Below are 21,281 nucleotides of genomic sequence, written 5' to 3'. Positions count from 1 at the left end.
ACTCCCGTCACGGCAATCGCCTGGTAAACTTTCAGCCGCGATAGTCCAAAGGCGTCAGCAATCGCCATGCCACCAAAAGGTCTCTACCAGATGCCGCGCCACCATGCGTCCGCTCAGTCACTGCCCTCTGTCCGCCCAGTCTACAACAGCCTGGACTTTGACAAGGTATCGCCCGAGCCAGCCGTCGACAGCAAAAGTGACGGTGGAGGCAATGCAAAAAAGGATAAGTTCAAGAGGAAAAGAGACAAGAAGAAGAAGGAAAAGGAGGAGAAGAAGAAAAACAAAGAGCAAAAGAGGCACTCCCACGACCCCAAGAACATTCACCACGAACCCCAAAACAGCACACCCACAACACCAACACCCAGCCCAACACCCACCCCAGCCCGGCCACCCCCAAGCTCACAACCCAAGCACACCAAAGCCAAGAAGACCGAGCACGCCCCATCCACCCAAAAGCGCAAACGACAAAACAGCTCGACACAGGCCGACGCTCCGCTCCGCACTCTCTTAACCCCAACCCCCACCACCCTCTTCAACGGCGCCCAATTCCTGCAAAACCTAAAATCCTCAATGGGCGACCTAAGCACAGCTTTCAATTCCCCGGTGGCCGCGAAAACAGCAGGGACAAGGGGCGTCGGCTCAGCCATCTCGGAGGAAAAGCCAGCGGGGAAGAAGCAACGAAAGGGGATGCGGGGGAGTCAGGGTGGAGAGGGGGAGATGGGTATGGAGAAGGTGAGGGGCAAGGAGAGGGAAAAGGAAAAGGAAAAGGCAAAGGCAAAGGAAAAGGCAAAGGAAAAGGAAAAGGAAAAGGAAAAGGAAAAGGAGAAGCAGAAGAATCAAGACCAAGGAAAACAACCTGCCAGGAAGGAATCAAAACACACAACTCCCAACCCTACCCTCCACTATATAAAAACTCCAATCCCCCTCCCCGTTGCCCTTCCCACGCCCTCTCCCATCCCCACAACACCACACCGCACACCCATCCCCCTCCCGCGCCTAGCCCACACCAACACGGTACCGCACACCCAAAAGCCAAGCCACGGCGGCAGCGCAAACCCATCGCAAGTCCTGGTTGCTGAAACGCCAGTTGGGAGGATGGGGCGGGGAGGGGATGGGTTAGCGTTTAGTGTGGATGGGGCTGCGATTCCGTTTAACATGGGGAGTTTGGGGAGGGAGAAGGGGAAGGATAAAGAAAAGGGGAAGCAGAAAGAGAAGGATAAGTCAGGGAAAAGTTGGTTCGATATTAGGATTGAAAATGGCATGGACAGCAGCCGTGCTACAGAGCTCAACAGCAGTAACACCACCACGACGTCCAAGGCCAGCAACAGCAGGAAACCCAATACCACCACCACCAACACAATCACACCCAAACCCCCAACATCCTACAAACAAGCCCTCTCCGACACACCCAAACCACGGCCCCGCTCACGCCGGCGCTCCGCCTCCCTCGCCGCCTCCACAACTTCAATCTCAACCTCCACCTCCACCAGCGCCTCCGCCTCCACCACCCGCAGCATAAAAGACCTCTTCCTCCGCGCCGCAAAACCCTACACCTCCACAACCTCCTCATACATCTCGCACCCGCACGCACCCGCACAGCACCCCAACAACCCCGCAACCGCAACCCAGGGCGCCAAAAGCGCGCATAGCGCTGCAAACTGCACAGAAACGCATCGCGAAGCCGATGTGCAGAGGTTCAGCGCCGCGTTCAGGGCTGCGCGACAGTGTGTGAATTTCAGCGAGGAGGACGAGTACAAAGCCGAGTATGAGGGGGATGCGGGGCGGAGGGAGGCAGCGGGGCCGGTGCCGTGCTTGCATAGGGTGACGGGGTGTAGTGGGAAGCGAGAGCAGGTTTTGCTGCTGAGTAAGTTGGATGCGGCGGGTGGTGGTGGTGAGGATGGATCGGGTAGGGGAGGAGGAGGGGGTGGAGATACAGAAGCGATGCCAATGTCATCTCCCCTGCCCCCGCTCACGATAACCATTGCATCTATGCCTACGGATATTACGGCTCTGGCGCTTGAGCGCGCGGCTTCGGCTTGCGAAATGGCAGAGCGACTGCTGAGCTTGAGCATTGTAGCCCGGGTGCCAGTTCCCTTGGGTAGTATCACAGGGGTGTGGCATCTCTACTGTCCGAGCTACGCGGCTACGCACGTCGACATGTACGGTTCGGGGCAGCGTACGTTGCGGATTTCGTCAACTGCGGACTACGCATCTGGCACGAGTGCCAATGCATACACAGCTTCGCTATACCTACCGCCGCGCAGCATGCCCTTCATCGTGCGTCCGTTTGAGGCGCCGCCGCATGCCAGTTTTCGGAGCACGAGGCTGGTGACGGCGGCGGAGGGCTATGTGTTTGAAGTTGTGTTTTTGGGGAATGGGTATTGCAAGGCGTGGATTGATATGCAGGAGTTGTTGGTGGGGAAGAAGATGGAGGGGAAAGGGGGAAAGTGGTTGAAGATGGAGTTTTGGGGGGTGAAGGAGGGGGCGACGGCGTGGGTAGACGAGGTGGATGAGTTGGAAGTTGAGGGGCGGAGGTTGTGTAGGAAGTATGATGGGGAGTAGATGAGAGGAGATGGAAAGGTATTTGCAGGAGTCGAGATATTTGGGAAAGATGTTTGGAGAGGTGTTTGAATGGAGGACAGTTGGTGCGATGATGAGTGGAGAGTGCGTGGGGAGATTACTTTGCGATTCGAGCGTTCTGCTGCAGAATTGAAGATGTCGGAGGGTGACTTGGGTATAGCGACATCCTACAGGGAAAGATCTCAATCCAAGTATGCGATGGTTGGGACTCGGCAGCGAAGTTTTAGCGAGACATGGAGGTTGCGTCACCAACCTGACGAGTCTGAGCCAATACGAGGCGCGCTGTAGTGTCACGCGAAGCCTCTCGTAGTAGGTAGCAACAACATTTCACAAGGCGAAGGAAAATCATCTTGGCCCACCGCACTGTAAACACTTGTGAAGGACTTACTCTACATACTGCCTTGACTTGGAAATGGCGCCTTCAGCTTGTGTTATTGTCTCTTGCCCGGCTCGCACAGGACAGGTGTCTCGACAGGGTACTCGGATGTTTTTTTGGCAAAAGATTGAAAGATCTGCAGCGTGAAAATCCAGCTGGGTCATCTGTCCATGAACTGTAATGTCAACAACGTGCAAAAAGCAGTAATGAGTCGCAGAGAATTACCTCAAACCCGTCATCCTAGTCCAGACGTTGTTAGCAAGGCTAAGTGGAGCAACAATGGCGCATAGAGACCTGTGCGATTACTTCAAGTCTAAAATAGAAAGTTCGAGTTACGATCGCAACAACTAGGCGATATTACCGGGAGTATTTCTTCGTGAATGAGGTATTTATTGTAGCAGCGACTTCTTGGTGTGGTCAGAGGTATGCTTCCCCTTGACCAGACTGTTCACCGTGAAAGTGTCTGTCGGTATAAATAAGGAGCACATACGTAAGACGTCTGAGCGCACAATAAGTCTGATACCTCCGTCAGTGGGTGGTCCAGTTGGCAGTCTAATCGCAGCGTTTGCTGTTAAGGCTGAGCTGCAATGATGCATGTAGTCGTAATGACAATCTGCTGTCCCAAAGGCGAGTCCACACACCACACGCACGCTCCACTTACCATAGCCACGTACACCGGTGTGCACTTGGTGCTGCGCCCAGTATCCTTGCGTTCACCCGCACATTCATCTCGGCTGTTAAGCAAAGGTTCCACATGATGTGAGTTCGTGTTCTGCTGCCGTTGGAGTCAAAGTGCTCCAAGGCGTGGTCGAGACCGGCCCGGTGGCGTTTGCCGTGGCATCGAAGGACAAATCAATGTACTCGGGGTAGGCGCGTTTCAAAATATTCAGAGGTAAATCTACCTGCAACGTGTAACAGGATAAGAGCCCTGTTGTGGTGGTTAAAAATAGGCCAAAGCGGAAAGCATGCTGACAGTCCAGATTGTGCTAGTCTCAAGTGAGGACGTGACCACGATGGACAGTACAGAGCATTGGAGACCAAGACCAAATTCAGGGCTGTGAAAGCCGCGGGGGAAGGCGCACCGTGGTGTAACCGGCCGTGGGTCCAGTGAGCCGTAAGTCGAGCATCGTGTACTGCCATTTTGGGACGACTGTTCGACCGTTGCGACAGCAGGCAATGACCCAGAAGGTCTGTGTCAGCGTTAGATCATGGTAATAGTCGCGGCTATCTCGCAACGCTTTGAATTCTGGGTCTAGATCGTCGCAGGGAGTCGACTCCAGAGAAGCTAACAGCTCTCATGCAAGCCTCCCCATGCATAGTAAGCTATTGATGTATCCGCAACAACTGGGGATCCTGATGTGGATGGAGTCCAGACCGTTGCCAAGGTATAATTTGGGCCAGAGAGACGGCAGCGGACCTGTGCGTCATGTCGTCAACTATGTACCCTACCGGTAGGTATGGCAACTAGATTCTGGGGGGGAGGGGGGGTGTACGCTGATTTTCTAGTGGCGGGGAGCTTGTGCTGGTAGGTACAAAGTTGCAAAAGAGGTCTGGCCGAACCTGGATTTGTTAACCAGTCGTTACAGCCGGGCCAAGATTACTCTAGGATAGTGCATATTGCTGTCAGACGTACGAACCATGGTTCCTTAGAAGACTGTCTAGTCCAGGATTGCAAAACTGCACCCAAGTCGCAGGTGACAATGTCCATGTGCGGACAGCACGTTTCTGACAGACAAGCGATCGGCATGTGCTGGTCGGATGGCGGCATATATCGGTTCCATGTCGGTGTTTTAACAAGATAGGGAAGCTGGGTCGTGATCGCGGTGTGCTGTGCCGTCTGTTCGTTAGAAATGCAGCATCACGCAGCTCGTGACGCAAAAGATGCTGGGTTGTGACTCGTGCACGTCCGCGGTCGAAGAGCGACGGAACTGGAGCGGTAGGTGTCTCTTGTTGCGAAATTGCGTACCGTACAGCGTACATTGCTTGCGATGGAACACACGACGATGGAGGACTTAGCTGGGCGCCAGTAGGTATCTGTACAAGGTCGGGAGATGGCCTCGGAAGTTTGGGTTGCCATGCGCTAGGGATTGGTAGCCAATGCTTGGCGCGATGCTGATGGGCAGGCGATTCACGATATGGCTCACAGCAGGAAGAATGGTAGATTCGAGCTGGCTGATGAGGCCAGTGGACACGGGCGGAAATTATGGTGATCTCTGCATTTCTTTTTCCTACGATGCGCGAGAGAGCCCGGGCTTAGCAACAACCATGTGCAACGTGCATAGTTGGTCCGAGGGACGAAGTCAAAACCGATCTTGCGCGATGATGCAGTTTCGATCAGAGTCTCGACTTTGCTGCAGGGTTGAAGTCATTAGTGTATTCGAAGTGGTCGGACAGCTTCGGGGGTGCCTTTAGACTATGTACCTATGTACAAACACAAGGCGCCAACTGGGGGCCAGCACCATGTAACGTTACCACAGCTTCTGCACTCCTGACACTGTTCAGCGTCGGCGGGCTGTCGAACCAGCAACAAAGCAAAAACGAAGCCATTTTCGACTACGGGATGGCGGGAAGGCTGCGGGTGATTCGCCGGACCAGGGCGAATATACTGCTAGTGGCATGGGAATAAGAACAGGCGGAGGCCAGCAATGTTTACCATAGTAAACTTTGGGGCCTAGACTCCAAAGCTAATGACACATCCATGGCTTGTGAGCCGCTGACTGCAGACAAAGGTGAGCGTCCGAAGGAGGACATGCTGCCTGTTGGAGACGTGTGCATTGTGGATTATGGATGGGTAAGTAGCCCATAGTAAGCAGGCTTCCGGAATGGGCAGGAGAGACATGTATGATGGCAATGTGCTATGAATGGGAGTGAGCATGGACGGCGGAGAAGCTGGTGGGTAATCTGAGGCAGTGAGGCCGAAACCAACGACACATGGTTTCAGATTCGTGCAGCGAACGAGCAGTGCGTTCCGTCTTGGCCCCGAGATCGTCGATCCGGACAAAAATCCGACTAGAAGCGTGAGGTGCTTTGTATCGAGAAAGAGAGCGTGTGCCAGTGGTGCTGTAGTCAGCGACTCAGCGCAGCTGCATGCTGTTGCACCAGACGCCAGGCTTCAGTACGCCGCAGAAGGGGCGTCTATAGATGTGGAATCAGGGCTGCAGCGGCTGACGCGAGCCAAGTAGAGAGTGTGCTCTGCGCCGGTGGCATGCATGTGGTGTTGCGGCTGTGTACACAGCACAATACATGTGCACCTATTTGGACTCTGGAGTGCTTGATGGCGTTTACTGGTCTGGCGCGATTCAACGATCATGCCTGCTGGCAAGATGTACTGCGATCACAGCACTGTGCGTATCGTGCATGTAGACAAGTAGGTACTATAGTAAGTAGATGGGCAGTGTATGGTTCCCCACTCGAGTGTGGGATGGAGCAAAAAACACGATCTCTCATCAAGGTTTCGTCGTCATTGTGGGGAACGGAAGGCTGCCAGGCACAAGGGGGAGCCGATGATGGCAAGGGGAAAAGGCACCTAGGCACATGGGGGTACTAGTAGAGGTACTGGTAGGCAGCGGTGTCTACCCAGGATAGACGTCCAGAACTAGGGTACATGGCTGATTACTCATGTCAACTGTATGTACTTGTATTGTTTGCCTACTGCCCAGGCCCAGGCGTGGGTTCGCCTAGAGTGGGTGTGGAGTGCGGGTCAGGACTATATACCGCGGGAGTAGATGGTGTGTAAAGTAGAGTAGAGTAGGATTGCAGTACCTATGTATCATAATGTAAGTATGTATGCATGCAGGTAGGTCTGATGTAGATGTAGAAAGATATGTTGTGTTGTATGTATTATGTATATTTGTATGTATATTTGTATGTATATTTGTATGTATATTTGTATGTATATTTGTATGTATATTTGTATGTATATTTGTATGTATATGTATGCATGTATTATGTATGTACTGTACTGTACTGTGTTGAGAGGTTGCTACTTACCTAGTACATAGTCAATGGTCTTAAGAGTAGAGTAGAGGGTGGCAGAGAGAGTGTGGAGGGCGACAAGGCTTTGGGGGGTGGTGGGGACGGGGGGCGGCAAGGCAGCTGGGCAGGCAAGGGAAGAAAGGAGCGCACGGTGCAGCCGGCCAGCCGAGAGCGTCTAGACTGGTCTAGCAAGCGCGGCCCACTTGTTGACACTGTTGCTAACTTCGAACTGTGTACCGAACGATCCCCCTCCCACCACCCCCTCACGGTTACCCCCTCCAACCCCTCCACCCCTCCAAACTGCAGACAGACCAGGACCAGGTGTGAGCGAATGCGTGGGTGAATGAGCGTGAGTGAGTGAGTAACTAGGCAAGTGAGTGAGTGAGATGGAGAGAGGCAACACGAAGACGACCCAGACAAACAAGGCCACACGATTCAGAGGAGACTCAGGCCAACTGGCGCGCATGGCCCTTTTCATCACACACACACACACACACACACACACTCACTCACTCACTCACTCACTCATTCACTCACTCATTCACTCACTCGCTCACACACACACAAGCATCGTCCAAGGTCCATGTACATGTGTACGTACAGTCTGCCTGCATCGATGGTGCGCAGCCTCATGCCATGCTGCCACCATTCGCCAGCTTTGGTTCTAGTACCGAACCCAAGCATGTACATACATACATACTACTACTCTACATACACACACACACACACTCAGTTACCTACTTGCCTACATACTACTAGGCCCAGGTGCTATGTCAGCGGCCTGGCCCCACGCACTGGATGTATAGGGCGGACGCTCGGGGGAGTGCCAGGTCCAGGAGCCCAGGACACGCAAAAGCCTCCACACCATCGGGTTGTTCTAGATCGCCCTGGGCGCAGTCTGCCGCAGCCTCTCACGCACCACTACTACCCCCGTTGGTTGCGCTGGTAAACCAACCATATCGCCGCCTGTGTCCTTCAATCCTCTTACATTCCTCTCTACCCACTGCTGCCCACCGCTGCCCACTACCCATCACCCACACGCATTCCTCACCCTGCCATCTGCCTCGCGATTCCATCTCGCCATCCGTCATCTCCCTCCCCCTTCCGCATGCGATCTGTCCAACCTTTGTAACCGTCTCCGTCTGCCAAGCCTCGATACGCCGCAGTCTGTGTGTCGCCATCCACCTCGGCTTTTTTTTGCTTTGGCCCGCCTGCACACTCAAGTTGAAGCAGGCCTTGGACTTTCTCCCCCTCCCATCTTGACCACTAACAACCACCACCTCGGTACCCCCACCCTGGGCATCGACTCCCCCCATACAGTCCCTATGGGATCGTGGCATCATGACCGAAACTACTGCCATCCCGCCTGATATAATCGAGCGCCAATCGCTCTGCCTGTCCAAATCCATGCCAGGCATGGTCGTACAGCACGGTGTCGAGGGCTTCAGGGAAGAGCTGTCGCGAGTCTTCAACCCAATCGAGAGCAACGCTGCTGAACAGCTCGTCCAACTGAAATCTCGCCTCCGCAAGGCCGACACCGACAGTTTCTGGTCCCAACTAACCCAAGGCCTGGCAACGCTCGTCGATGCACAGTATGCCTTCGTTTCGAAAAGGATCTTGGTTGACGACAAAGACGTTGCCGTCGAACTACCGCCCATTGGCGAGCCTGGAGCTTGTCTCATGGGCGAGGCCTTCTACATCAACGATGACCATGGCAATGGTCCTGGCCACCTGAGAAACTTCAAATATCACGCCTACCAATGTCCCTGTGCCTACATGAAGCATGACAAGATTCTTGTCATCCCAGAAAAACTCAACGACTTCATCCTAGACAATCCAAACGACCTGATCATCCCCGGAGAGGCCTATCTTGGAATCCCCTTGTTTGCTGAAGGAAAATGTTTTGCTCACTTTGGCGTCATGTGGGGTGCAGAGGGGGCTGCTCGTCGTGTGCTGAGCTGGACCTTCATAGAGATGATGTTCCACAGCCTCGAAGACTTGATCCTAGCTCGTGTACTGGAGGGAGCCGACTTTGCCAAATCCGCACAGCCCATTCTCACGCCACAGCCCAAGATTGTACCCCATGAAGCAGTCTCTGTAGCCCAGTCGCTGAAGCCTTATGCCAGAAGTCTTTCGCACGAGCTGCGGACGCCCATGCAGGGGGTTGTCGGTATGCTCGACGTCATGATGGCGAATCTGAAGGAAGCGTCCGAAACACTGCAGGTCGACCCACGAACACGCGAAGTCCTGGAAACCCTCAAGGAAAATATCGAAGCCGTTCAAGGTAAGCGCTGCATTTTTGTTGGATTCATCTCTTCGCTGGGACAAAACTGGTGAGGCCAAGCGAGCGTAACACTGACTTCATGACAGATAGTTCCAGACGTGCAGTGGAAGCTGCTGACAATGTCGTCCATGCTTATGACATGAATATGGGTCTACCAGAAACGCCTAATTCCCCTCTGGACCAGACAGGTGACCAGTGGAACACGTTCTGGCGCGAGATGCGGCCAGACCTCATGATTACGGGAAACGACATGCGTGCTCCCTATCGTGGATTGAAAAGACGAAGAGATGAGCCGTCATGGGGCGATCATAGAGTCAAGACACGTGTGGTGCGACCTGTTCGACAGCGAGTCCGTGACTCTTTCTCTGAGGAGCCTCCTGTGCGGATGGCAGTGTCCTGTCCTCCAGACACCAGCATGGCGGATATGCTTGACAGCACCTGCTCACATAACACGTCGTTTGGCAAGTGTGATTCGACAACGTCACCCATGTTTGCTTCTGAGCATTCCAAGGTCCCCGGTCTCCGGCATACCAACTTGAGGGAAGTTCTGCAGTATGTCATCAATGATGCATTAAAAGTGGGGGGTCGACCAGATTCTGCCGTGGCCGAGGCCACAGAGACTGGAGAGCGGATCGAGGTACGATCACGGAGCTCGAATGGCGAAGTTCATACGAAATGGATTGAATGGACCGTGTCCTCCGATGTACCCGAGACGATATTGATTGACGAAAAGGATCTGGCCAAGATGGTCTCCTGCCTGACACTCAACGCTATCAAGTTTACCCAAGATGGATTGATCACGCTGCAGGCAGCTCTCAGTGCCAAAGGTCGCTACATTATTATCAACATCAAGGATACTGGCTCTGGGATCCCTGCTGCCTTCCTGCCCAATCTGTTCAAGCCTTTTGCGCGAGAAGACAACTCCTTCACGCGGCAGAGCGAGGGTCTGGGCTTGGGTCTGATGGTTGCAAAAGGTATCGCCCGCAAGCTTGGAGGCGATCTCTTCTGCCTGCGTTCCCACGTGTCTGGGCCGCGTCGAGGCTCAGAGTTTGAGATGCGTGTTCCTCTCGCCCCGGGAGAGATTTGCAGTCGGCCAGCAACACCGTTTGGATCGCCGACGCCATCGATCAAGTCGCGCATGTCGATTGAACGCGAGGTGCCACGGCTAGATCTCAACCGCGCACCAGCCACGCCTCCGCTGACTGCGGATTCGTTCAAGGGCGACTCGGGACTCACGATGACAGTTCAGACGACTAGTCCACCGGAGGAGATTCAACTTCCGACACCACGACGCACCTTGTCCCCTCCTCGACATCGGGCTCCTCGGGCTTTGTCGTCTGAACGGGGCGTGGGTGCTCCCAATCTCGCCGCTCAAGTACCTCTTACCATTCTGGTGGTGGATGACAACGGGATCAACCGTAGTGTGCTTGTCAGCATGCTCAAGCGGTTGGGCTACAAGAACATCACGACGGCTTATAATGGAAACGATGCTGTCGAGGCAGTACGCAACAATGCCCTTGCGCTGGATGCTCCGCAGTTTGACATGATTCTGATGGACCTCTGGATGCCACTGTTGGACGGATTCCAAGCCACCGAGGTCATCTTGGGCATGGACGAACTCATCTGGAAACCGACGATACTGGCGGTCAGCGCAGACATTACGGACGCGGCGCTCACCAAGGCGGTGCAAAGCGGGATGAAGGGCTTCCTGACCAAGCCCTTTGTCGCAAGAGACATTGCGAGGTTGATTCGGACGTATGGCACAAGCAACACTTGATGGAAGAGGCAAAGGTCATGGGGAGCGGCCAAGTGAGCAAGATGGTGGCTACAGGAGGATTCGTTGGTACACGAACCACCAGCAACACGACCAATCACAACCTGTTTATGATTACGATAGCATTGCATATGGCGAAAACGGATATCACCTCGCTTCCTGGCGTTTTCAAGGTGGACGGGGATCTTTGTGGCCACCGAGCTGGACCACACATTCAATACCCCTGGATTTTTTTTCTTCACTTCTGTTGTTGGTTTCCTGGTCATGGGGACAAGGCTGGATGAGACATGTGGTGGGAACAAGAAGCAGCAGTAGAATGGGGTCAGTGGTAGAGGATAGCGTATAGCAACGGGTAGTTGTTACGACGTGTAGTAATTAATAGTAACCCGATGGACTGCGAGTCGATGATGACTGTATAGCAGATCGCAGTGTGTAGTAGTAGAAGCAGTGTAGTACTATACTAGTACTGGTGTTTGCAGTCATCCTATCCGTCTCGGTGCGTGACATACTTTTCTTCATGCAAGACCGCCGCTCTGAAGCCTGGCTCCATGGACTCGGACCCGCACATGTGGCTACCTCGCATGATAGAGCCGCAGCAGCAGCAGCAGCAGCAGTAGTAGTAGTGAAATTGTGGCGTCTTAGATGGAACGCGCGGTGATGATGGCATGGAGCGTGGGGCGGGGCAAGGGGCAAAGCTGCAAAAGGCTAGTGTGAAATGCGAAGCGAAGCGAGACAGGAACTCGGAACTTCCGAGCTCGGAACGCGGCAGTCGAGGTTGGGGAGACTGTGCTGCTTAGCGCGGGGGGAGGATGATGGGATGGATGGATGGATGGATGATGGATGGATGATGGATGATGGATGGATGGATGGATGGATGAATGAATGAATGAATGAATGAATGAATGAATGAATGGATGGATGGATGGATGATGGATGGGGTGGGATGGGTAGGTGGATTACCAGTAGAAGATGGCTGTGGTTGTGTTGTGGTGTCTGCACTCGTGGTTTAGTCGGTAGGATGGATCGGATGGAATACTACTTATGCATACAATTGTCTGCGAATGAGAGTCCACAAGAGACCCAGCGTGTCATCGTCTCCGTTTCCAGTGAGGAGGGAAGCGAAACGGGTGCTTCTGGTCGTGGGCTTCCTGTGGGCTTGGCCATGGTACGCTACATTGCTCTAGTACTAGTGCGACTGGAACGGACAACAAGGCAGAGGCCAGAGGACAGAGAGGACACATTTGTCTCTTTGGCCACGCAAATCTAGAAGCAAAAACCCAACTTGGAGCCCGCCGCCCATGGCCGTGGACATGCAACACCCGTTTCTGCCACCTTTCCCTTTTTCTCTAGAACATTCTCGGGCCTGGTTCATCTGCTGCACACCTCAAAGCTAGTCCACCATCGACCTTGGCTTTTTTTTTGCTCTCGGTGACCAAGGGGACACGTATACGATTAGCATCTTTTCGCAATCGTGAAGTGGGGGATTTTTTTTTTGGGGGGATTGGGTAGGACTACCACTGTATTGCTGTGTGCATCAACAATCTACTGTTTGTCTTTGTCTTGTACATTATACACGCCGTCATCCATCACCACCGAGCGCCCAGCCTCTTTTTAAATTTTTTTTGGGCGGGAACCTCGAGAGTTTCAACGCGCCCTAGACTTGACTAGATTCTACAAACTCGCATCTTGCATCACCACACACGCACATCCACACCCACACCCACACCCACACACGCACACGCACATCCACACCCACACCCACCCACGGTACACGGAACCATTCCCAGCGCCACAGCATCATCGCTTGAGAGAGAGCCTTGGACGACGCGAAGGCGCAGTGCTTGTAGGAGTAAAAGAGCATGGAGAATGCCTTCACAAAGACGCCTGCGGAGGCGCTGAGCCAGTTCCAGGTCTCCGAGGACAGCGGGCTGTCGGAGCAGCAGGTGCGCAGCTTGCGGGAGAAGCATGGCAGGAATTGTACGTTGTCAACATCGTCTCTATGCGAGAGACTGATCGGTCATGGTGGGAAAGAGCCTGGTTGTACTAACCCAAGGATACAGCGTTGCCAGAAGACCCGCCCACGCCCGTGTGGGAGCTCATTCTCGAGCAGTTCAAGGACCAGCTCGTCATCATCCTACTAGGCTCTGCCGCCGTATCCTTCGTCCTCGCCCTGTTTGATCGGGAAGAGGGCTGGACGGCCTTTGTAGATCCAGCAGTCGTACGTGGCCCTTGATTCCCCCCCCAGTATCTTTTCCCTGCGAAAAGAAACCCCGGCTAACAAAATTCGGTCCCCCTACCCAGATTCTCACCATCCTCGTCCTCAACGCCGTCGTCGGTGTCTCGCAAGAAACGAGCGCGGAAAAGGCGATTGCCGCCCTCCAAGAATACTCGGCCAACGAAGCAAAAGTCGTACGCGACGGTCACATTGCCCGCGTCAAGGCGGACGAGCTGGTTCCTGGCGATGTCATTTCCGTCACGATTGGCGACAGGATACCCGCAGACTGCAGGATTCTGTCCATCCACAGCAACAGCTTCAATGTGGACCAGTCCATCTTGACGGGCGAGAGCGAGAGTGTACCCAAGGATACGCGTGTGGTCAAGGATGAAAGCGCTGTCAAGCAGGATCAGATCAACATGTTGTTCTCGGGTACCACGGTGGTGACGGGCCACGCGACTGCCCTTGTCGTCTTGACGGGTGGAAATACCGCCATTGGAGATATCCATGAAAGCATCACCGCTCAGATCTCGCAGCCGACGCCGCTCAAGGAGAAGCTGAATGACTTTGGTGATCAGCTGGCCAAGGTCATCACCGCCATCTGCATCCTCGTCTGGCTCATCAACGTGCGCAACTTCAGCGACCCCTCGCATGGAGGCTTCGCCAAGGGCGCCATTTACTACCTTAAAATCGCCGTCTCTCTCGGTGTCGCGGCCATTCCAGAAGGTTTGGCCGTCGTCATTACCACCTGTTTGGCTCTGGGCACGCGCAAGATGGCGGCGAGAAACGCGGTTGTGCGCAGTCTGCCTTCGGTGGAGACGCTGGGAAGCTGCAGCGTCATCTGCTCGGACAAGACGGGTACTCTGACTACCAATCAGATGAGCGTCAACAAGATGGTCTTCATCAGCGAGGACGGCAAGGGTCTCGAGGAGTTTGATGTCGCCGGTACTAGCTTTGCGCCCGAGGGCCAGATTACGCTGCGGGGCAAGGCGGTGGAGAATCTGGCTGCCCAGTCGGACACCGTGCGTCAGATTTGCGAGGTCACGGCCCTGTGCAACGACGCGGCTTTGGAATACGACTCGAAGAATGGCACCTACAATCTCATTGGTGAGCCGACCGAGGGCGCGCTCCGCGTTCTGGTCGAGAAGGTCGGCACTCCTGACCTCAGCGTCAACGCAAGCCGCGCCAGTACCTCGCCCGAGGAGCGTCGGGACTTTGCTACCAAGCACTACAGCCGTCAAAATGAACGCCTGGCTACTTATGAGTTCTCGCGCGACCGCAAGAGCATGTCTGTCCTGGTCCAGAGCGGCAACACGCAGAGGCTTCTGGTCAAGGGTGCGCCCGAGGCCATTCTCGAGCGCTGCACAAACGTCGTTGTTGGCAAGAATGGCAACAAGGTACCGCTGAACAAGCAGCTCGCCGGTCTCATCAACAAGGAGATTGTCGAGTATGGTAACCAGGGTCTTCGCGTCATTGCTACTGCATTCGTCGACGACATTGCCTCGCATCCTCTTCTCGGCAAAGCCAAGACGACGCAGGAATATTCGCAACTGGAGCAGAACATGACGCTTGTCGGTCTAGTCGCCATGATGGATCCCCCTCGTCCTGAAGTCCGTGACTCGATTGCGAAATGTCGCTCAGCAGGTATCCGCGTCGTGGTCATTACGGGCGACAACCAGAACACGGCCGAAGCGATTTGCCGCTCGATTGGTGTCTTTGGCCCCAACGAAGACCTCACGGGCAAGTCGTACACTGGCCGCCAGTTTGACGACCTGAGTGACGCTGAGAAGATGCACGCGGCAAAACACGCCTCCCTCTTCTCCCGCACCGAGCCCACGCACAAGTCCAAGCTCGTCGACCTTCTCCAACAAGCTGGCGAAGTGGTGGCCATGACTGGCGATGGCGTCAACGACGCGCCTGCGCTCAAGAAAGCCGACATTGGCGTGGCCATGGGATCTGGAACCGACGTGGCCAAGCTGGCGGCCGACATGGTGCTCGTCGACGACAACTTTGCCACGATTGAAGGCGCAGTGGAAGAGGGGCGTTCGATTTATAACAACACGCAGCAATTCATCCGGTACCTCATCTCCTCCAACATTGGCGAAGTCGTCTCCATCTTCCTCACCGCGGCCATGGGCATGCCCGAGGCCCTCATCCCCGTCCAACTCCTCTGGGTCAACCTCGTGACCGACGGCCTCCCCGCCACCGCCCTCTCCTTCAACCCCGCCGACCACGACATCATGCGCCGCCAGCCCCGCAAGCGCGACGAGCCCCTCATCAGCGGCTGGCTCTTTTTCCGCTACATGGTCATTGGCACCTACGTCGGCGCCGCCACCGTCGGCGGCTACGCCTGGTGGTTCCTCGCCAACCCGGCCGGCCCGCAAATCTCGTTTTACCAGCTCCGCCACTTCCACCGCTGCTCCACCGCCTTCCCCGAAATCGGATGCGACATGTTTTCCAATGCGGCCGCGCAGGCGGCGTCGACGGTCAGCCTGAGTATCCTGGTTGTGATTGAGATGCTGAATGCGATGAATGCGCTCAGTTCGAGCGAGAGTTTGTTGACGCTGCCGCTGTGGCGGAATATGATGCTCGTGTATGCGATTATGCTGAGCATGGCGCTGCATTTTGCACTCCTCTATGTTCCGGTCCTGCAGGGCCTGTTTAGTGTGGTGCCGTTGGGTTGGGGTGAGTGGAAGGCGGTTTTGGCGATTAGTGGGCCGATTATGTGAGTTTTTTTTCTCTTTTGTTGTTGTTGTTGTTGGGCTTTTTTTTTATCAAGGAGATTTAAAATGCTAACGTGAGAATCAACAGTATCATTGACGAGGTCCTCAAGTTGGTGGAACGTCGCTTCTTCACGCAAAAGGGGAATGAGCGCTTGGAGCGTCGGGATGCGGGGCGGTTGAAGGGGGAGTAGGGGGCCTTGGGGGTAGGCTTTCTTTTTTCCTTGGGGGGGTTTCTGTTTTTTGCAAATAGAGTTTGGTTTTGGTGGAGGCGGGGAGGGAAGGGGGGGTTGGGTTAGGATGAGGGGAGGGCACGGAAGCGGAGGATCGAGGATCGAGAATGGACGTGTATGTTTTTTACAGTATATATCACCCCCCTTACCCCGCTGTGATTTATCTTTAAAGTATGTTATAGGGGGGAGCGTGTGAGGTGGGTTGGAAAGATGGATTGTATGACTTGAAACTTGGGTTATAGTTGTGAGGACAGACAGGTATACTTGTCTACACTGATATATTCATCTCCGTTATCCCTTCTGGATTTATTAAACTTTCCATCAACCCTCGCATCCTTACCTCCCTACCCGTCTTACCTCGCCATCTTCGTCTGCTTTGTAAGCTCTCTATACATCTCTGTCTATACATCTCTCTCTATACATCTCTCTCTATACATCTAACCCCCGCATACATCCAACCCTACGTAAAACTCCCAATTTTATAATACTCTCTAACCCCTACATGACACCAAAAATTCAACAATGGAAATTTGAAAAGTGGATGACGTTGGGAGGGTTGGGAGCGTTGGATGGACTGGGGGGATTGAAGGGGTGGAATTGGGAGGTTAGCTGGATATGGTGGTTTGGGGTGTTTTGGGTTTTTCTAGGTTGTGGAGGTTGTGGAGGTTGTGGAGTTTAATCCTTCCTTCTCTACCACCCTTCTCCAACCCCCAACCCCCAACCCCCAAAACATCCCTCACACAAGCTCCAACCTCTATTCTCCATCAGCAGAGCCGCGGACGGCATATCAACCAGCCCCCTGCACGTCTCCATCACCAACCCAAGCATTCTGGCCCAGGAACCAGGAATTCTAAACCATGCAGCATAGAGTGAGGAATATAGAGCGTACATCCGGACTCAGGAATCAGGAATTCAAAAGTCTGAAGCAGTGGGCCTGGCAACCCTCCAAGCTAAACTAAATTCCAGAACCGGTTGATTCAACCGTTTCTCGGAATTACTGCCATTGCAACATCGTGCCGTCGGGGGTGGACAGCTGGACAGCGCTGGGTTGGGCTGGGCTGTGGTTGTGTGAGGGGTTTGTTGCGCTGGGTATGGAGGATGTTTAGATTATGTAATTTTGTATTGTACTGCGCTGCAGGTGTGGTGTTGATGGTTTTTCTTTGGTGTTTATGGTGTTGAGGAGGTGGGTGGGTGGTTGGTGGTGGAGGCGGGGAGGGGTGAAAGTGTGGGATAAGTTATAGTCTTGAGGGTTTGAAATTTTGAGATTTCGAGGTTTTAATAGATTAGGGGGTGAGGGTAAGGAAAGGAATGGGTATTTTTTTTTAGCAAGGGGAAAGTAAGAAACAGGGTAAGGAATGGAGAATACATTTTCGCGAGGGAAAAGGGAGAATGCAGTTTAGCGAGGGGAAAGAGAGGCAGAAAAGGGAAAGAGCTGCTGGAAAAGGAAGAGTGTGGGAATGGGGATAGTAGTCTGACAAGAAAGAACAGTGTGGATATAGAAAACAGTCTGAAAAAATGCTAAAAGGAGATCCCCTCCATATCCACATACACCAAACTCCACACTCCACGCTCCACATATAAAACTCCCCCATCCACCCCCATCCCGAACCCTACGAATCGAAAATCGCCCCATAGGCCGGAATACCCCTAGCCTCCATATCATACACCACCTTTGTCGTAAACTTCTTATTACTAATGATACACACCGCCTCGGCCCCACTCTCCTTGAACAAGCGATAGGCAATCCGACTCATATCCGGCTTGCCCTGGGTCCTGGTGTTGTGAATGACGGCCTTTGGATCGGTGCTGCGGACAGCGTCGACAATCTCCTGGCCAAACGTTTGTTCCGGGTGGGGCGCCGTCCAGAGGATGCGGCAGGGCACCTTTTGGGCGAGGATCACGGCGAGACAGGGACCGATGCCGGAGCCGGTGGCGACGAGGACGACGGAGCGGAAGAGCGGGGCGATGCGGAGGACGCCGCAGGCGGGGATGCCGCGTACCCAGATGTGTGTTGGTGCTGTCTCGATTGTGTGGCCGGTGAAGTCGCCGGCGCGGCTGACGATGAGGGAGAAGCCGGTGGCGGAGGGGCCTTGGTTGGTGATTGTGGCGAAGCCGTGCCAGTCGATGAGGGGGCGCGAGGCGAGGCGGACAGAGGTGCCGACGGTGGGCGTGGTGTAGTCGAACCAGAGGCGGACGGCGTGGTTGGAGAGGACTTGGGAGCGGACGGGGACTTTGCGGAGGTGGAGCCAGGGGAAGATGATGGCCATGGTGGCGACGGTGATGAGCCAGATGGGTGGGGAGTGGAGGTAGGCTTTGGAGGCTGGGATGTTGGGGTTGAGGTCCTTGGTTGCCAGGAAGGTTTGGACCCAGAGGAGGATGAGGGCGGTCCAGCCGCCAAAGCGATGTGTGGTTTCCCAGAGGTTGTGGTACTTGACACGGATCGTGGGATGCGACAGCGAGCATATGACGACGAGGACGACTGCGATCAGATAGGACAGGATGACGGGTGCAAGGCTGATGCATCGCTCCTGGATGGGCTTTCCAAACTCCAGACTTGCACCGACCGTGAAGATGATGAACCACATGGTGGCCGCAATCGCACAGGCGCTGTGTATACCGCCAATGTGGAAAATCCTCGCACAGTGGCGCCGGATGGCGAGCGGGAAGCTTGTGGGTACCGAACAGAAGATGGTGAAGAGCATGTTAATGACTGGCTCGGAGCGCATAAGCACTGCCATGCATAGGTTGGCGGCCGTGGCCGTGGCCATGTTCGCAAGGACATATCTAGCCTGCTTGACCCTTCGATAGAGGATGTAGCATGCTACTGCAATATTTGCAAGCAGCACAATAGAGAAGAAGCGGCGATACAAGATGAAGAGTCGGTGGCGAACCCATCGTTGACCGTGCATGCCGCGCTTTGGCGGCAGTGTATCAGGAACCTCGTCGACGCTGGATGATCGAGAAGATACAACCACCTCCACAGGTTTACCCAACTCGCTGAGATGTCCCTTCTCAGGGTCTCCAGTCAATGGCCATGCACTCATCTTCGGTTGATGTGCCTGTGGGGGCGCTGGTAGGTTGGGCACTGTCATGTCGACTTGTGCACCTGAATCCGCTCTACTGTCCGTTGTAGACAAGTCCCTGAGGGCCAATTCCCTGAGAGCTTTCTTGTCGACTTTACCGTTTGGCGTCAGCGGGATAGCGGGAGCAAAATGCCAATATTTTGGCACAGAGTAATAGGGCAGATGTTGCTGAGCAAAGGTTTCCACGTCCTGCTCATCAATGAGCGTTTCCGCAGTATAGAACCCATGCAGATCTGCATCGACAACCATAGCCGCAGCACGTGTGATGCCCGGGAATTTCTAAATTTTGTCAGTCTGGCCGCAAAGCTGGAGAAGTTCGAGCCAGATAGTACCTCGATGACCGCAGAAACGCCATCCAGCTCCACGCGGAAGCCCTGCTAGTGTTAGCCTACGTTTCAAGCTTTCGGCACTTGCATTTACCTTGATCTTGACCTGATCGTCCATACGGCCAAAGGTCTCCAGTGAGCCATCCTCCCTCCAGCGCACAATGTCGCCAGTGTTGAACATTATGGAGCTGGCCGTTTGTTAGTACTAGTCTGTGCATTGAAATGAGAACGCTGACCCATCATTGGCGAATTTGTCTTTTTTGTATCGTTGTGATGTCAATTCAGGCAAGTTAATGTAGCCACGTGTGACGCCCGCACCACCAACCCACATCACACCTTTTTCGCCAAACGGCACAAGCTGTTCGTTTTCATCTAGAATGTAGCATGTTGTGTTCGGTAGAGGTCGTCCAATCGAGATAGACCTGCCGGAGACGTGTCGGTGGGCTGAATTGAGAATGGTAATTTCCGTCGGGCCGCAAATGTTATAGTAGCAAGTACCTTGCGCCCACTCATCGGCTAGTCTATCAGAAGGTTAGAATCGAGTCATTAAAGGCACGTTAACATTTCTGCATACACTTGAGGACATGGCTCTCCACCAGTGACAATAGTACGCAGATTGGGCAAATCTGACCGCGTGTACTTGGATAGAATGGATGGTGTTGAGATGAAAGTGTCGACCTTGGCATTGGTTAGTCAAGTAGCGTATTAAATCGTCAAACAAACATTTTACCTCTCGTAGCGTAGCCCGCCAATCAGATCCCCTGAGGTATAAAGTTCCGCCGTTCATAATACAGCCGAGAATTTCCCAAGCACCTGATGATCATAAGCTTTGTTTCCTGCCGTTAGACGAACACACTAACCCATGTCGAAGGCGATGCTCAGCACTTGCGCCACTTTTGAACCAACCCTGATTCCAAGTTTCGCCGGTTCCAGGGTAAGAGCATTGGTGACGTTTCCATGAGAAACGTCAACTCCTTTGGGCATTCCCGTACTTCCTGTGATGCAAATTAGCAGTGTCCTAGGTGCACTTTTATACATGGCGTGTTCTCACCTGAAGTATAAATGGCATATGCACCATCTCTTGCTGTAACTGTGACTCTCGGTCTCTCTGTGCGGGCATCTGCGCCTGTATCGCCATCGAGAGCAAGTATGATGGCGTTCCCCCCGGCACATTCTCGGACCTTGTCTGAGAATCGCGGTAGACAAAGAATGTATCGAGCGTCCGTGTCTCTGAAGATGTGCCTCATTGCCTGTTCCGAAGCAACGCCGCCGTCGATGGGCACGTACTGACATCCTGCCTTCAAGATAGCCAGGATGCCAGTGAGCATCTCAAAGGAGCGTTGCACAACCAGGCAGACCCGCTGCCTTGGTTTCAATCCAGAGTCGATCAGAACATGAGCGAGGCGGTTGGCCGCAATATCCAATTGACGATATGTGATTGTGGCATCCCCAAATTTGGCAGCAATTGCAGCAGGATAGGTGTCGACAATGCTCTCGAAAGCCTCGTGGACAACATGGTGAGGTACTGGAAGTATTGGGCCGGTTCCAAACTGACTGAGGAGGCTGTTATTGACCGAATCTGCATTCGCCGGCCGGGAATTTTTGAGGACAGCCATTGTGAAGATTGTGGATGATGTCTAGCTGTGCTTTAGGAGAGATATGCGCACACGCCTGACTCTATATAACTTCAATACTCAGGCCACAACGCATTACAT

General features: G+C 54.0%; 6 protein-coding genes across 6 annotated transcripts; 4 read left to right on the top strand and 2 right to left on the bottom strand.

Annotated features, from left to right (window-relative positions):
• Positions 1–66: 66 nt before the first annotated feature.
• IAQ61_001883 (uncharacterized protein) lies at positions 67–2,562 on the top strand (the record flags this gene model as incomplete). Its single annotated transcript, XM_003833700.2, has 1 exon — positions 67–2,562. The coding sequence occupies one exon, from the start codon at positions 67–69 to the stop codon at positions 2,560–2,562; it is 2,496 nt and encodes an 831-aa protein (XP_003833748.2).
• A 554-nt stretch (positions 2,563–3,116) lies between these two features.
• Positions 3,117–5,418, bottom strand: IAQ61_001882 (uncharacterized protein; the record flags this gene model as incomplete). The annotated part of the gene is made up of 14 exons (XM_066095305.1): positions 3,117–3,131; positions 3,182–3,196; positions 3,251–3,261; positions 3,305–3,360; positions 3,447–3,472; positions 3,618–3,690; positions 3,859–3,884; positions 4,039–4,208; positions 4,332–4,373; positions 4,450–4,516; positions 4,590–4,784; positions 4,923–5,036; positions 5,253–5,307; positions 5,378–5,418. 14 exons carry the CDS (start codon positions 5,416–5,418, stop codon positions 3,117–3,119), a joined length of 906 nt encoding a protein of 301 aa, XP_065954789.1.
• A 1,909-nt stretch (positions 5,419–7,327) lies between these two features.
• Positions 7,328–10,992, top strand: IAQ61_001881 (uncharacterized protein; the record flags this gene model as incomplete). Its single annotated transcript, XM_003833698.2, has 2 exons — positions 7,328–9,215; positions 9,302–10,992. Exons 1-2 carry the CDS (start codon positions 8,273–8,275, stop codon positions 10,990–10,992), a joined length of 2,634 nt encoding a protein of 877 aa, XP_003833746.2. The 5' UTR covers positions 7,328–8,272.
• Positions 10,993–11,932: 940 nt separating this feature from the next.
• IAQ61_001880 (uncharacterized protein) lies at positions 11,933–12,256 on the top strand (the record flags this gene model as incomplete). The annotated part of the gene is made up of 1 exon (XM_066095304.1): positions 11,933–12,256. One exon carries the CDS (start codon positions 11,933–11,935, stop codon positions 12,254–12,256), a length of 324 nt encoding a protein of 107 aa, XP_065954788.1.
• A 592-nt stretch (positions 12,257–12,848) lies between these two features.
• On the top strand, positions 12,849–16,112 carry IAQ61_001879 (uncharacterized protein; the record flags this gene model as incomplete). The annotated part of the gene is made up of 3 exons (XM_066095303.1): positions 12,849–12,966; positions 13,050–13,207; positions 13,291–16,112. The coding sequence occupies 3 exons, from the start codon at positions 12,849–12,851 to the stop codon at positions 15,931–15,933; spliced, it is 2,919 nt and encodes a 972-aa protein (XP_065954787.1). The 3' UTR covers positions 15,934–16,112.
• Positions 16,113–17,767: 1,655 nt separating this feature from the next.
• IAQ61_001878 (uncharacterized protein) lies at positions 17,768–21,182 on the bottom strand (the record flags this gene model as incomplete). Its single annotated transcript, XM_066095302.1, has 8 exons — positions 17,768–19,519; positions 19,573–19,614; positions 19,661–19,754; positions 19,803–20,087; positions 20,141–20,244; positions 20,297–20,379; positions 20,427–20,561; positions 20,618–21,182. The coding sequence occupies 8 exons, from the start codon at positions 21,180–21,182 to the stop codon at positions 17,768–17,770; spliced, it is 3,060 nt and encodes a 1,019-aa protein (XP_065954786.1).
• Between the last annotated feature and the right edge of the window lie 99 nt (positions 21,183–21,281).

Source organism: Plenodomus lingam (assembly GCF_022343315.1).
Source record: "Plenodomus lingam strain CAN1 chromosome Unknown contig_13, whole genome shotgun sequence".
Taxonomy (NCBI): domain Eukaryota; kingdom Fungi; phylum Ascomycota; class Dothideomycetes; order Pleosporales; family Leptosphaeriaceae; genus Plenodomus; species Plenodomus lingam.
This window is presented reverse-complemented; position numbering and strand designations above follow the sequence as displayed.